At 41.2% G+C, this 16193-nt stretch overlaps 1 protein-coding gene across 1 annotated transcript in view; it reads right to left on the bottom strand.

Moving 5' to 3' along the window:
• Positions 1 to 429: 429 nt before the first annotated feature.
• The window catches only part of RSU1 (Ras suppressor protein 1), a 158836-nt gene continuing 143072 nt past the window's right edge, over positions 430 to 16193 (bottom strand). Inside the window, exon 9 of the mRNA XM_075922459.2 lies at positions 430 to 931. Within this exon, the coding sequence (XP_075778574.1) occupies positions 829 to 931 (103 nt within the window). The 3' untranslated portion in view covers positions 430 to 828. The remainder of the gene's footprint in view (positions 932 to 16193) is intronic.

Genomic DNA, 16193 nt, shown 5'->3' on the forward strand with positions numbered 1-16193 from the left:
CTATTTAGAACAGCCCTTCAATCCATGCAATTTTACTACAGAGATTTAAAAAAACCACTTTTTTTTAAAAGAAGAAAACTCCCAAAACGTATTTAAACTAACCACTAGCAGAAATATTTTCTTCAAATGTTTTCTTCCAAAAATTGTGTTTGGCAGCTGGCAGCCTAGAGAGATTATGTTTTTTTTGTCTCCCCCTCTCTGATTTAAAAACAATCGAGGGAAAAGTGTGACACACCGATATAAGAAAAAAGTGAAACTGATTATAATGTATCACTTTGTGAGACAGAAGGCTTTACATTTTAGCCTGTATCACAGACAAAATGCCCAGGTACAACTAAAAATGACAATAAACAGGAAACAAGGATGTGTATGCTCTCCAGGAACATGACCTGATTTTGTCTTTAAATTATATTGAAGAATACAACACAATACAAATAAAAATTTTATTAAAATCACCTGTAATAATATGAAGTATCACTAATTTATGTACTTGTGCAAGAAAACTTGTAATATGCATAACAGGATGTGATGTGAACAGAAATATTTCATACTGATTTTCATATACATATAAATATAAACGTTAAAAATGGTGTCTGACAATGATATACTAATTGGCTACATGGTTTTGATAGTAATCAGGAGAATGTATAATTTTGTACTCCTTGAGCAAGGTCTTAAAAGCAGTGCATGTGGCAAATTGCTGCTGATTGAAAAAAGTCTTTGCTTTCTTATAAAACGAGTAACTGTATTACTTCAGTAAACATTTAGAAATATTTTAGGCACATGCAGAAAAAAAAAGCCTTAGAAACTCTGGCACATGCCAGTGACTTATTTGTTCTTTGCTGCCAGAGGTTTACGACTGATCTTCTTTGACTTATCATTGTTCTTCTTTGGAGGTTCCGGATTTGCTTGCATGTGTCTGCCATAGAGACTGCAAGGAAATGAGACAAAAAATATTTGTGATACCATCACTAAAATACGGGTTTTCATCCGACTGCATGTTACACAAGGCATTTAGCTACTACAGCTCAAGAAAGCAGAGGGTCATTAGTTTATTTTATCTGTATATATGCTTGAAATGCCTATTAGGCTTTAAGCTGCAGAATATAGGATTAGTTTTCCGTGAGTCATCTGGAGGTTAACACTAGGAAAAACAGAGTTTAAAAACTGTAAACAGAAGAAATCAGTTTTGCCTTCAGAAACTTGCAACCTTTATTCTGCATAGTTATGGAATAAAGGCTCCTAGGGCTCAGAGTGAGTGTATTTAAGTTGACAATGACAAAAATTGGGCTGAACTGAAGAGATAGAGTACCCATTTACAGCACAGTGAGCATCACGCCTAGCCAGAAAACCCAAGGGCTCGATAATGTGACAGAGAGCAATGATGTCAGAGTATTCTCTGTCTCTTCACACATGATTGATAGTAGTGGGGTAGCTACCAACATATCAATGCCACATTAATAAGTACCACTGATTAAATGTTGACAAAGTATCCAACAATTAAGATGGCTAGCATTCACAACAAATCTAAATAGACTATCTGGCTGAGAAAATTTAACTAAACATCAGATAATTAACAGAACATTTATGAATAATCCTGATTAAACTACACTGAAAAGCCTACTCAATAAGTACAGCTCAAACTTAACTTTCCTTATTGACACAAACTGCTTTTTAGTGACATTTTCTGTGGAGTGTCAGTGTGTCTAGAGGGGAAAGGCTCTCGACCTTTACTTTCTCCATGCTTGGTCTACACTAGAGTTTGGTTGACATAGGGCAACATGTGTTGTCCCAACTGTGTCAGTGTCTACAATACAGCCTGGCTCCTGCCCATGTAAGTGCCCTTCTGCATTGAAATAACAATTCCACCTCCTCCAGAGGTGTAGGACTTACATCAGTGTAGTCAGGTAAGACATGCAACATCTGTGTAACTACTATGTTCTTTACCATCAAAATATACTCCCGAAAACTATCGAACTCACTAGTCCTCTGTGCAGAGAGAAAACCAGGATCAGACATCTGCACATTCACTGGGACAAAAATTTGCCTTCTCTTATACCAGAGAAACTCCACAAAGTCAGTGAACGTAGAACTGGGCCGCGTATGTTCATAATTTCCAGTAGGCTTGAGGCAAGGATGGGGAGGGGAAAATTTTTTGGGTCAGGGATTGCTGACCTACAGAAAAAAAAAATCACTTGGGTGGACTGCACACAAGTGAGAAGCAAAAAAAAACAAAACAACCCCTCCCCCCACTGACATGACTCCTGACTAAGAAGGAGAAAGACATTCACCACATCCCCTCACGCACCAGAGCCTGGGAGGGGCCCAGGCTAGTAGATTTTGTGTGCTCCAGCCCCCCAGTGGAGAGGCTAGAGCACCAGTGTGGGTTCATCAAGGCCGGAGCCGGGGGGGAAGGAGGAGAAGAGAGGAGTCCTGAGCTTCCAGGTCTGGGTTCAGGCAAGCTGGGGGCTGCATTCGGCCCCCGAGCCTGAGGTTCCCTACTCCTGGTTTAAGGAATACCACTAAAAGCCATTCATGGTTCCTCATTCCATGTGGGGGTGGGACAGGGAGGAAAGCTAAAATTATTAAACTGGGCTATTCAGAGGGACTATTTATATGAATTAAAAGAAAATTAAACTCCATTTGGTCAGTATGGATCTGGGCTCCATTTAGTCAATCCATGCAGTGATTTGTGGTACCTATTATAATGATATTGTGGGCACCTTGGCGTTGGAATGTTGAGTTTAATGGTGCCCACTATCTCTGGGAATTGATCAGGAATCTATTTGCTCATGTCATATCTGGTAATTTGTAATATCATATGTTTACATGGACGTTATATTTCTGAGGAATTCTACATCCAATTCTCTGTCAACAAGCCTAAAACTGAACATGGAATCTGGATTGCAAATACACACTTCAGACCTCTGTAATTAGCCCATACAGCAAATACAAGCTGTTGGCCTTACAAATGCAGCTCATAGGCTGTGGAGTCTTTATAGACTCAGCAGCTACAATACTGGAAACCATCACCATTCATAGAGGATGCATCCCGCATCAACAGTGAATGGCAAAATTCACAAATCCTGGGAGCTGCAGCTCCCGGCCCCCACAGTGAGCTCCCCGGGGCTCCTGAACTCACCGCAAGGGCCAGGAGCTCCCCACAGTTGTTGGGAGCAATGGGGAACTCACTGTGGCTCCTGGTAGCTGTAGTGAGTTCCCAGCTGTTCGTGGCCCCCGCCCCTCCCAGGCTAGTACAGGAGACTTGCAAATACATGGAACTGCAAACAGCGATTCCAAGAATCGTGATGGTTTTCAGTATTGCAGGAAGCCTTATGTCAAAATGCAAAGCTTTTCTAGAATATTAAATGTAAGACTGAAAATGCATAAAACACTGAAAGAGTTTTCCTGTTGCATTTCTCAGTGTGTATGAAAAACATTAAAAAAAACTCTTTTCTGGCGAACACCACTATTTTCACATGTACAAATATAACAAAACCCCACTGCATTTTCTATCAGCCCCACTGCAAACAACAAATAAGAGCATTGCAGCTGCTACAGCAAAACTAACAATATCATGTGAGAAAGATGCTCATTAAACTTCATCATTCTGTCCTCTTTAATGATGCCTTTAGTTAATAAAAATTCCCTAAGCAATTGCAAAGATATTAGGAGAGGTCTTTGGTTATGTATCAGGGGTCCAAGCTGTCACTAGGAAGCATACAGTTCAGGAGGTGTTTTCCCAAGAGGAAAGAGTGAATACAGCTTTCTTGTAATAAATTCAGAGAGAATCAATAACTGCAGCTTGCTACATTACTTAAGCATTTAAGAAAATAGGTGATCCTTCTAAATTAAACTACAAATTACTAAATGTTGCAATTTACAGTATTAACTAAGAGGCATGAATTGAAAGGCATTAACAGTCATATAATGTGCAAACACTGAATCTTAGTATTACATCTGTAACTTTGTGAATTTTAAATAGTAACTCTTTTTTGAAGTTGGAAAATATTGTAAAATAATTTTTTTTTTAATTCAAAATAATTTCCACCACACCCTTTCTAGTCTACATTACCTCACCCAATAACTAAAAGCTACTTCTAAAAGCAGAGAGTGGAACAATGAACAAAAATGTATTAAACATGGAGAGGAAATGTCTAAATAATTTGATACCAACTGATTTCAGAATAAGGGTCAGAGAGTCTGATTAGGACCCCCCCAAACAATATGTATAGACAGTGTTATTTGCAGATGTTTTTAGCCTTTAAGAAAACAAACAATGTGGCATTAGAGGACAGCACCGTTAGGTAAAGATTTGGGGCCCTGAGCTTTTTAAAAAAGATTTCAACACACAGCTTTAGGAAGATGCATTGCTTTGTCACTGTGTGGCAAAGGCATAAGTAAAAGGGTTTTTTTACATGGAGTTCTAGGAAAATGCAGTCACACACAATCCTGCATGAAATCCCATCGCCAGGTACTATATCATAAAAGGTGAGAAAAACAGGATTCAAAATGCTGTTGCTTGCTGTAAATACAGTAGGACACGCTAGTTGGTTTTTAAGCCGTGATTAATTAGCTTAAATACTGTAGCTAAATATTTACTGTAAAAGCGCGCGCACACACACACACTTCATTCTCCCTGCTCCCAAGCAGGTATTTGCTTTTTTCCACTGTTTCAATGTCTCCATGCTGCAAATGGGGCTGGCATTTCCTTCTGTGGGAGCTGCTACATTGCTAATGCTTTCTAAGGGTAGGTCTTGTGTGGGGAAGGAGACAAATCCAGGGAATGCACAGTTCACTTTTGCAATGTGTTAGAGATAGGATTTTTTAACTATTTTGCAAATGCCTTCTAGTTTGTTAATTTACCAATAATTATGTTTATTAATTAGGGGACATCAATTAAAAATAAACGAATAAGCAATATGAAAATCTGTTTTCTTCACACATTCCAAAGTGAACTGCATTTCCTGCGTTCTAAGTAGGGCAGTTCAAATAATTAAAAATGATTCACTTATTCAGTTAATTTAGTTTCACCCCCGTGTTTGCAAATGCTCTGAGAACAGATGGCAGAACTGTCAGATATATTCATTATTTGAAATTATTTGTGAACGTCTTCAGCAAATAATTCTTGGTATGCAGCTTGTTCAAGAACAGTTCACTGCGCATACTCAAAGCTCAGGCAATGCTGGTTAAACAAATCTTGTGGTGATGTTTCTGCTTTCAGATTGGCTCATATGGCTAAGCAACAACAAAGTGCCGCTAACACAGGGCTCCCACAAAAGGGCTCCCATCGCAGTCAGATACACCCATTCTATTTTCTGTGAAAAGTATTTTCCCCACTAAAATACCTTCATAATTTCCATACTCTTCCCTTCTCCAAATCCATCAGTGTTTCCACCTTATGGTGGCTTCTCCATGTGGATCCCTCTCCTGGTAGCTGTATCTCACTGCAGCACCAGTGATGGCAGGTGGGTATCCTGAAGCCTCAACTGATAGTGGCAGTGGCATATATATGCCTTGTCTTGTACCTTCTGGCAATAGCTTGGTCGGTCAAGTTAGGGACAGGCAAACTGCCTGTAGTGGGGAGCTGTCCAATCATTTGTGCTATATCCTGTTTTCAAAGTTGGGTCGTGGGCCTGCCCTGGTCCTAGGTGCGAGTAGGCTGTGAGATGCTTTATCTAAGCATCCATAGGCACCTCCGATCTCCTAGCTACCGTTGGCTGTGATTCACTGTTTCCAGCCAAGGGGAGCTGCAGGAAATGGTGGCCCAGCCCAAGTTGCTCCCTGGCACTCCCCTTGGCTGGACATGGTGAACTACAGCCAATGGGAACTGTAAGGCTCTGTGCCTATGGATGCTTAGATAAACAAAGTGTCTCTCAGCCAGCGGCTTACCCAAGTGGACCCCCAGCCCAACTTTGAAAACCCCTGGTTTAGAGTAGACATGAACAACTGCTGCAGCTCTTGGAAGTGTCAGAGCAATGGCCTCTCTCAAGGCTCTGCTCTTCCACTGTTCAATATGCACCTACCAGCTACACTCTCACGCAAGTTTAGCTCTGCTGACAATGTCTGCTGAAGATACCTAGCTCAGGGCTTCTCAGAAACTGACAAGGACTTGAATGATGATACAAAACTCATGGCAGACAACTGTAGTTGATGTTGCCTCCTGTCAAGTTTTTCTAAGACTGATTCTAATGCATTTCAACTGCATAATACAAGCCACGAGTAAAGTTTTCCTCAAGGGCCAATGTGTGCAGCATGATCCAAACCCAGTTTGACGTCATACAACTTCTGGAGGGAAGACAGCAGCCCAAGGCAGCACTCAAAACAAAGTGCTCAAAAATTAACTGGTTCAACCTGGGTTATGAGCATCCAGATACTCAGAACATCAGCCTTCGCTATTCAAGAGCAGAGTACTGTGCTCTTGTTTGGTGCCTCATCTCACTTGAGGTTGGTCGATATAGAGCTTCAAGCTATGTGTATTGTTAGTAGGGCTTTACAGGCAACTCTGTTGCCATGGCTACTAATACTTAGTAACATAGCATGACCCCATATTCACTGAGAGAAGGCCTCTGCCATTCTGCTAGTTAAGACTTATAAGAACAGTGACCTGCTTTTGTATGCAGGTCTCAACCAGCTGCCAGCTCACCTGTTTTCCAGGTGCCCTTTATAGTCATTTACTGCATGACAGGGCATGACTGTGGAATCCACTTGGTACAATGAATGTTCAGCAAGTATAGTCATTAATCACTCTCTCGTTATTGACCCAATCATCTGGCCACCAGATTTTGATCTGCCAAGGCACCAGTGGTCATCCCGAATTGGTTTCAAACAGGACAGGACAGTGGTGCAGCCAATCTCTTTAAATGAAGCTTTTCTAATGACACACAAAGCAGCTGAGGTCAGCTTCAGCCTGTCACATGTTCTTGATGAGCGCCCATTGGCTTATTTCGACAGCAGGCTACCTGCTCTCCCCCTGGCTGATGATGATGCCATCAAATGGCTGAGCACATTTTTCATACACTGATTATGGATTCTATAAAATTATAGGTCTCATTTGTGTTTTGAGGTGGGCAAGTCTCCTCCAACTGAAAAAAAGAAAGAACAGTTTTGCTTTACAAATGCCCACTCTCTTGCAGTGTGACTAGCACAAACAAATTAACCATGATAGAGAATGAGAACCTGGAAATGAGACTACCAACAAAAGTGTAACCGACTAGCCTATTTACACAGTCCAAGCTAAACCAAAAGGCACACAGTAAATAAACAAGAAAGGCAAAAAAGGCTTCTAAAATGTTAATATTTAATAATACACTTTAAGGCCAGAAGGGACCATTGTGATCCTCTAGTCTGACCTTCTTCTAATGCAGAACATTTGATTTTCATGGATTAATTTCTGCTTCACATTCAAGAGCTGTAGCTGAACTATAGCATATATTCTAGAAAATGAGTCAAATTGGTTCTAACATTTTTCCAGTGATGGAGAATGCACCATAACCCTCTATTAGTTAATAAGGCATCATTAGTAAGATAGGTAAGGAAATTTACTGGCTTGTGATTTTTAACCTGTTCTTTTAAGTACATTGGAAACAGCAGGTTCTGGAATGACTGATTTCATCCACAGCTCCTTGAGCTGATCTTTCTGTGCTAATGAATGTTAAAACTTCTGGTTTAAAAATGCCAAGAGGATGCTTTGCCATTATTTCATAATGAAAACAAAACAAAAAAGCATCTTATAATACTCCCTGAGCATAACACCTTTTTGAATTCTGTCTCTTAGATGAGAATCTTGATAGAGAAACACTGTTGGAAAACCACGGATGTTCCAGGACCAGCTTGTCCTGGTGGAGGGCTGGAGCTGGGAACTTGGTGCATGGCAGTGGAAGCTCAGTGGGGCTGGTGGAAGCGAGGGGCAGGGGGAAACAGGAGGCTGGTGGCCAGGCCAGACCTTGGGAGGCCAGTGGGGGGTGGGAAGTTATATCCTTTACTTATTTTGGACTGGTCAGGTCCCAAGGGTGCCAGACCTGGGAGGTCCAACCTGTACTAGATTAAGAGCCCAAAAACTGAGTCACTTGAAAATCTTGGCCACTGTGTACGGCTAAAAAGAAACATGAAGGGGATCTCTACTAAACAATCGAATGCAGAAGCAGAACACACGTATACCTTTAAAAAAAATCTTCCTCCTTCCTTTTTTTTTTTTTAAGCAGAAACCTAAATTAAGATTTCATTTAGAAAGTCTACACTGACAAGATGTCCCCCAGCAAATCCAGAATAGTTAAGGGGCTGTGGACAGAGGGCCATCGTTTTCTATCCAAGATAGCCAGACCCCAGCCAGCCCAATTTTGAACAAGCAACAATCATAATTAGAAAACATTACCCAGGCCCTAGGTCTGCAAGTGGATCCACAATGGTGGGCCTCACTGCTCACAGTGTCCCACTGAGGCCACATGGGCATCTCACTTTGGCACGGTGCGGCTCCTTGCCGTATGCAGACCTGAATTCTGCACACGGGATACTAGATCATTCTCAAAGCATGGAATATATACAGGAAATTTTGCTTACATCCTTTAGACAGACAGCAATTGATTAGAAAAAGACATGACTCCTATCCCTTAGCCCCATGCTTCACGAGAGAAGCAATCTGCTACTGGCTAACACCAGGATGCTTATCAATCTCTGGCAATTCACTTATGTTGGTCAGCCACCATCTTGCTGTGCACTGGGAGAAGAGAAAGTTGAGGTCCCTGTGAAGCCTGCTCTGCCATCCATATTCTGGAAGCAGGTTGCCCATGCATTGGAGTAAGGGTCCAACCTTACATCTCATCACGCCTCTGCCTGGGGAAACAGAGTCTCCGACTACATGATTCTCTTATTACCGGTACATACAGTCAGAGAAAAAGGAAGGTAATCTCTACTGCTTCCATCTCCTTCTCCCATCCCCCGGGGAATGCTTGCATGCATTTTAGAACATTCAAGTAATGGGGAAACTCAATGAGATTTTTCCTTCTTAATAGATATTCTTAGATGGAAGGACTTAACTGCAGTGGGAATCTGAAAAGATGCCCCCTTTAATCCGCCTTTCACAGCTTAAAATTTAATATTTCCATATTCACATATTTGACGAGGAGAAGGGTCTAAGCCCTGCATACAGGTATCACCCACACACCCTATAAGCCAGAAGGGGCTGAGGTATCCTTTTGGACAAGCAAAATCCTCCAATATGGTGAATGAGAATGGCTGGAGCCAGAGGGGTCAGCCATCTAGCAAGAGGCAGTGCAGGCTATGGAGCAAAATACATTTACAAGAAACAATGCAGGTGATCACTCTAATGTGGGTGTACTTTGTTTACTCAAGAGTGATCTGTATCATCACATCTGTGACGTATGCGTGCCTTAAAGTATGAGCATGTAGTATATAAATCTGCACACTGTGGTTACACTGATTTATGTGGTTGGGACTAAAGTCTGGGCCACTGAGTTGAGATCAGACACACCTGCCGGCTTTCAAACTAATCCTGAACAGTAAGCAAAAACACATAAAACATTCACATCTTCCGTACCTTAGTAAAAGCATTCTTCTTTAATCCCTCCTTTACCTTAATGCTGCTGTTCACGTTAAGCCTTTTAAATTTAAAACCAATAATTAGGTGCTGGTTTTTCTTTGGTTTCAAAGTTCTTAGAGTTTTTGGCAAAAGTGTCTAATTACCACCCAAATGGTTTTCTTTTGAGTTATTCTCTGCATAGCAGTTGTGTATTTCTTTCCCTCTAATTACAGTGAATTTACTGATAAAAAAGAGAATAGGAACTCTCGACATTGTAATATATGAACATGATTAAAAAAAAAATCTCCTGGAATTAACCTGTGTCAGCTATACTCTGTGTTGGGCTAGTGGGGGTCTCAGCCTATGGAAGAGATCAAACTCACAATCCACTGGGTGTTGGGACAGCTATGCTACTGGAGGAAAGTTGTGTGATGGGGTGGTTACACCATCCCAGAATGAAAAGTGTTAAAATATTCCTGGGAGAGGGCTAATTATAGGAACCAGTCATGAGATGGCTTGAGACAGCCAATCAGAGCCTAGCTGGGCTGTATAAAAAGATGGCTGGCTTAAAGCAGCAGACTCTTGTTCCAGCGGCAGAAGAATCTAGTTGCCTGGTAGCACAGAGTACCTAGGACATAGCAGTGTTGGGGGAAGGCAGGGTGAGCCTGGGAAACTCAGGCCTGAATAAACTCAAGGCTGAGATCCAGTGACAGGGGTCCAAGGACATATTAGGGGTGCAGAGAAACAGCCAGGGCAGAAGAAAGCAGAAGGTCCACACCCCCTTGCCAATGATGAGTGGCTATTTCAGACTACAGTTTGCCTGGAGCCAGGGGCTAGATGAGGACTGGCAATGGATCACTGAGGCAAGATGGGCATAGGGTGAGGTTCCCTGGGAGGGGAGGACCCCAGAATTTGGGGGCACTGCCATGGGATGGTTCCCTGAGGTGGTTCGGAGGGATGCAGCTCCTGACAAGTAGTGAAGAACAGACAAAAAGGCAACAGCAGGTGAGACACTGCAGGAGGGGGCAGGGGGCACTCTGAGGCTGAACTGAGCTAATTCCCAGAGTGACCAGCAGGAGGCAGTGAGTCACAGACTGTTAGTTACCATAGTTGCTACTATGCAATCTCTCTTCTGGCCACCCCAGTGCAGGGGGCATAGTTTGGATTCTACTCCTGAGTGATCCCTAGCTCCTTCCCTTGTCTAAAAAGAGCATGGCCAGGGAACAGAAAGAAGCAGAAAAGCCCAAATCTACAGGTGAGTGCAAGCAGGTTGCTAGAAGGTAGTGGGCCCCACAGGTTCATGTGGTGGGGATGAATGGCTGTATGCAAGCAAAGGCCAGGTTTGGGAAGGTTCACACAGACCTCCTAGAAAACTTACTGGTTTTACCAGCCATGGACCCTTCCCTCTGCTGAGCTGCCTCAAACTCCTCTCCCCTGGGGAATGTGTGTCAAATGCTGCAGGTGCTTCCAGTAGGACCATTAACCACAATTAAGGGTAGGGTTGCCGGATGGTTTAACCAAAAATACCGAACACCCCCCCCCCAAAACAAACAAACAAAAAAAACCAGGGGTGAAAGGGGGGGGCAAAGTTATTGAGCAAAAAAATAAAATAAAAATAATAAACCTACAGCGTTATTGAGCAAAAACAATTACAAAATTAAATCATGGCCCCTTTAAGAACAGGAAGGGCTGGGCTCTGCCTCTCCTAATAGGCTGCCAGCGGCCATCTTGCCTCCCTCTCTGCTCCTAGCTAGACAGCTCCCCTGCAGAACCAGGTAAGCAGCCCAATTGCTGACTGTGTGTAGGGTTGCCAGGTGTCCGGTATTGTCCCGGACAGTCTGGTATTTTCGCAACCTGGCTAGGGGAAAAAAAAAATCAGAAAATACCAGACATTTTAAGTGTTGGTATTTTCTGATTTTTTTACTGGACAGGAGCCAGAAATACCAGACTGTCCAAGGTAATACCAGACACCTGGCAACCCTAGCTAAGGGTTCCACATTAGTGGTGTAATTGGGGATCCAACTTTCCTTGTGACTTCACCTGATTGGCAGTCCTGGGGTGTTCATAGATTCATAGAGTTTAAGGCTAGAAGAGACTAACATCATCTACTCTGATCCCATGTATGTCAAATATTTAATTTCACCCAGTTGCCCCAGATTAAGTCCAACAACTTGTGTGTGGCCAAAGCTCATCTTTCAGAAAGGCAACTAATCTTCTTTGCCATATGTCCTCCTCCAGGTCCATGGGAGAAGGAACAGTGGAGACACTGGAGGGTTTCCCTTTTGGGTTCATTTTTGCAACCAGGATACTTCAGCAAAGGCAGAAATGGACATTGTGTCCCTCATGAGATCCTCCTTTAGGTTCCCAGCAGTGGCCCTTTCATCTCTATTAACTCCATGGCATTGACCTGAAACAGCCCAACTGCATCAGTCTGCAGGACATGTGACACATCCCATGCTTGTAAGCAGGTATGTAGGAAGAGCTGAGGAGGATTAGCATGAGGATTTGGTTTGTTGGCTTTCAGGGATTATGGGGTGTGTAGAGAAAGAGTACTGATAAAAAGTGTTTGTTTTCTGTGCACTGAATGCTGGGTGGAATTTACTGCTGCTTTTTAAATGCATTCTGAACTGATGGCAGGAGGCCTATATAGTGGAAGACTATTTTTTTTTTAAAATATACTGAAATAAGTAAGTCTAGTTAAAGTCAGGTTTTAGTCCCAAAGTCAAACCTGCTTACTCACTTTTCCCACTTCACATTTAAAGCCCTCAAATTCCGCAAGACAGAGGTCAATGACTCCTTGTTCATGGAGAGCTTATTACTAATCTTTGGATCTTTCAGATACATATCTCTGGGTTGTCACCATCTCTAATGCTCCACATATACTGATTACCACAGTGTCATGAAACCACCAAGAATAGGGGAAGTGCACCTCCATTTTCCTCTCATTAACTTTGTCCAGAGCAGTACACCATTATGGAAAATAAAAAAAATAAATTAAGCAGATATTTAGAATTTTTCTTCCATGGCCAACACTATGCAGACAAAGCTATTCTATTCAGGAGAGACCCACATTACACAGCAGCCAATAATCTTTATGGTAACACTGCAGTGAAAATGTCATTTATTGTAATGAACACAGATCATAAGGAAAGCCCCCAGCTACCTCTCCATTATTTTTCATTATACTCTTTCTTGCTGTATTATATTTCAAGACTACTTGGGGAATTATACCAAACCCTGCTCACTAGTCAGCTCTTCATTACTGAGATCCTGTTAAAATGTAATTGAACAAACTGTACCAGTTACTGAGATAGTACACCACACTGTTTTGGTATTTATCTTTTCCTGTTTACATTATCCTTTCTTTAGAGTGCAGTTCTCAAAAACAACTTGGCCACAGATGGGAATGGTATCAAAATAAAAAAAGATAGACCTACAATATTTACAGGTAAATAAGTATGTTGAGAAAATGACTGTGCTTCCTTTAAGCTAATAAATATGAGGCTTTGCTGGTAGCATTTCATCTGCTTTAGCAGTCCTAGATGAACATGGGAAGATGAAGAGCATGATCTGGCAAAATGAGCCTACATGCTTCAGCCAGGGAAAGCCAGCAGAGAAGACTTTGGTGCATTGCTGATGTACACTATTAAATATGTCCCATTCCATAGGAACAAGACACTGGCCACTCTAACAAGCACTGGTTAAATCTTTGCTCATTTAACATTAAAGATCTTGCTCACTTTTAAAACCTTCACACATTGGGAATGGTTGTGAAGAGGACTATGGAGCAGAACTCTGGAACTATCTGAGAATTCTGGGTTCCTGGGGATCTATCAACCTGGATTCAAGGCTTATGACAGAGACTGAATAAATATCCTTAGCGTTCTGCTCTCTTTCACAAGCTTTCCTTTGACGCAGTAATGGTGAACAATAGGCTTGATTTTACTTCAAATAAAATCAATAGAAGTTTTGCCATTGACTTCAATGAATTCAGGTCTTGGCATATAATGGAGGAGCAACAATCTACACTTGAAGGAAGAAAATGCAGTCTGCTCATTATAAAAAAAGGAAAGCACACATAGATCACGATCTCAGTATAATTTTCTGGAAATCACTGAATTCCTGTTTCACTGCACTATTGCACAAAATGGCTTAGGAAGTGCAAAGATAATCAAAGCTTTCTAGACCGTTTAGTTAATTAAATATACATATTTCATAACTAATTGTTTTATAATTAGCATTAGCTACTCAGGCATTTGTTGAAAACTAGAAAAACCAGCACTTCTTGATACTAACCAAGTGCCATGCTCATCATTATTTAGGTTGAGTCCCCGATATGCAGGTTCCAATGCAGCCAAATAGGATCATGGGCTATAAAAGTCCACAAAACATTAACAAATATTGTAGTACATTGACATCTAGCCAAGGTTTTGTTGAGTGTTGGAATGCAAATTCGAAACACGGATAGAATTTAAAAACCTTTTAAACCCTTACCAGAAACAATGATAGATGAGTAAACTCAGAGTATTCATTAACTAAAGCAGCTGCAGTTACACATGGGCTAATGTGTATTTACATAGTCTGCTTATGCTGAGCATCTTATTGCCATTAAAGGAAGCGGTGTAAGCATTACATCCTAAGTTGAGGGAGCCTATGCATGCTCTTGGGTATTAGGAAGATGTGCAATGTAGTCTACAGGATGCATTCTGAGTGTGTCCAAAATATTAATACAAAATTATTGTGGCTTTTGACCATGGGGGGAGTGGAAAGGAAACATAGATTTTAAACAATATCTTACACAGAAACATCCAACTATGAAGGTAGGAAGAATGCAGTAATAGAGCACTACAGTGCCAGGGGAAGAACTGCACAACTCCAAATGCATGGATTTTAAAAATGTTGCAGAGGTGACATATGTGATCCTCAATCTACTGTTTCTCCAAAATGCTTGTGTTAACTTTCAACATACGTGATTAGTACCCTGAAAAACACAAGAGCAATAATTGACTTGATTGGTCTGCTGTGGTCCACGCTAGGCACGTTTAGTGGCAAACAGCTGGCTACCACTAGCAGCTAAAGCAGTCCCCCAGCACTTGCAACATAAAGCTAGCATTAAAAGAGTCTTGGTGTGGGGGAGAGAAGGAAACTAGTGAAAGATTTGCCAATGGTTCTGTACCTTAGAAAAGATACATCATTAGCCTGTCAATAGTATAGGGCTCAGGAGATAAATGTATTGACAACTCACTGCCTATTGATTCAGTTGTATTCAAAGCTCTTTCTATGCAATTCACATGCAGATTCACATGACCATGAGTTCCACAGAGAATTAATGGTCCTAAACTGCAGATTGGTAGGTCTGAAATAAGAGCACTTACAGTTTTTAGTGATTTAAGAGGACCAAGAATGGATCAGCTGCTCATCTAACTCATCTATGCCATTATTCCTACTGAACACTTCACTCCCATTTAACACATATTAGGGAGATGAGATTAGGCAAAATGGGCTTATTTTCAGCTGCATAGTCTTTTCCTCACCATCTGTTTTATTCACTTGTTGCAGTTTCTCCCACACTTTGACTATAGGCTCTAGGGCAGGAACGGTCTTTTTTACCATGTTTTTGAACAGTGCCTAATGCAATGGGGCCTTGATTCCTGACTGCATGCCCAAGTTTCTACTGCAATACCAATTAAAACAAGTATTCCTCTGTATCCACAGCTGGTGTAAAAAACAGGGACGCTCCACTCAAAATAATGATGCTACATCAGTTGGGTAGCTTGCTTCAAGAAAGGGAAAAAAATGTGAAACAAAACCCACTTTATTTTTAAATGCTCACTTGTTATTGTGTAGACATACCCCATGCGAGTTGCCTTCACTTATCTTCAGTCTTTTCTAGGGAAGCTTTACTGCCTACACCCCATTTGCTTTTCCACTTTAGCTGGGCCACGACTATTTGCTATTACAGCTCACATTATATTTACACAGAATTTATATTATTTTAGTCCTGGAATAGGCTACAAGATCTCATTTAACTTGATTCTTTTCTTAACTCCATCTTATTTCCAGGCAGGAACCAAGTTTTACAGTTGATTTTCTTATAGAACTTCTGCATAAAATTTACGTTTTAAAAACTTGTATTTTTAGTAAGAGGAGGAAAAACCCATGAAATAATTAGTTTAGAATTACTGCAATTTGTGTGTGAATAAAGTGCACATACTGCAATGAGAAGTTCACAAAACCTTTCAGTAGATAGTGGGAAAAAAGTGATGTTCTTGAAGGTGATATGCAATTTTCACACACAAATGTATTCATCCAAAGCCAGCCTACATTTTTCTGTACCTTATGCTCAATTTTTTTTCTCACTGCTTTTAATACATTAAATGCTGCCCGACTCCTACATCATTATCTGAGAAAAAGCTCAATTTTTCCTTTTACAAAATTCTTTAGTGGAATTTTACTCTTATTTTAATAAAAATACTGAAAATTAGAGATGGGAAAAGACCTATTAGTTAACCTACTGCCTGCCAATTAACCTATGAAGTGAAAACAATGAGCTAAACTTTGTCACAAGGACAGAGCCAATAAGAAGGTAGCATACCCTCTCCTGTAGCCACATTCTCCATCCCATTATCCATAAGGTAATTTATTGCTAATACCA

The sequence above is a fragment of the Pelodiscus sinensis genome, chromosome 2 (assembly GCF_052426305.1).
Source record: "Pelodiscus sinensis isolate ZL-2025 chromosome 2, ASM5242630v1, whole genome shotgun sequence".
NCBI lineage: Eukaryota > Metazoa > Chordata > Testudines > Trionychidae > Pelodiscus > Pelodiscus sinensis.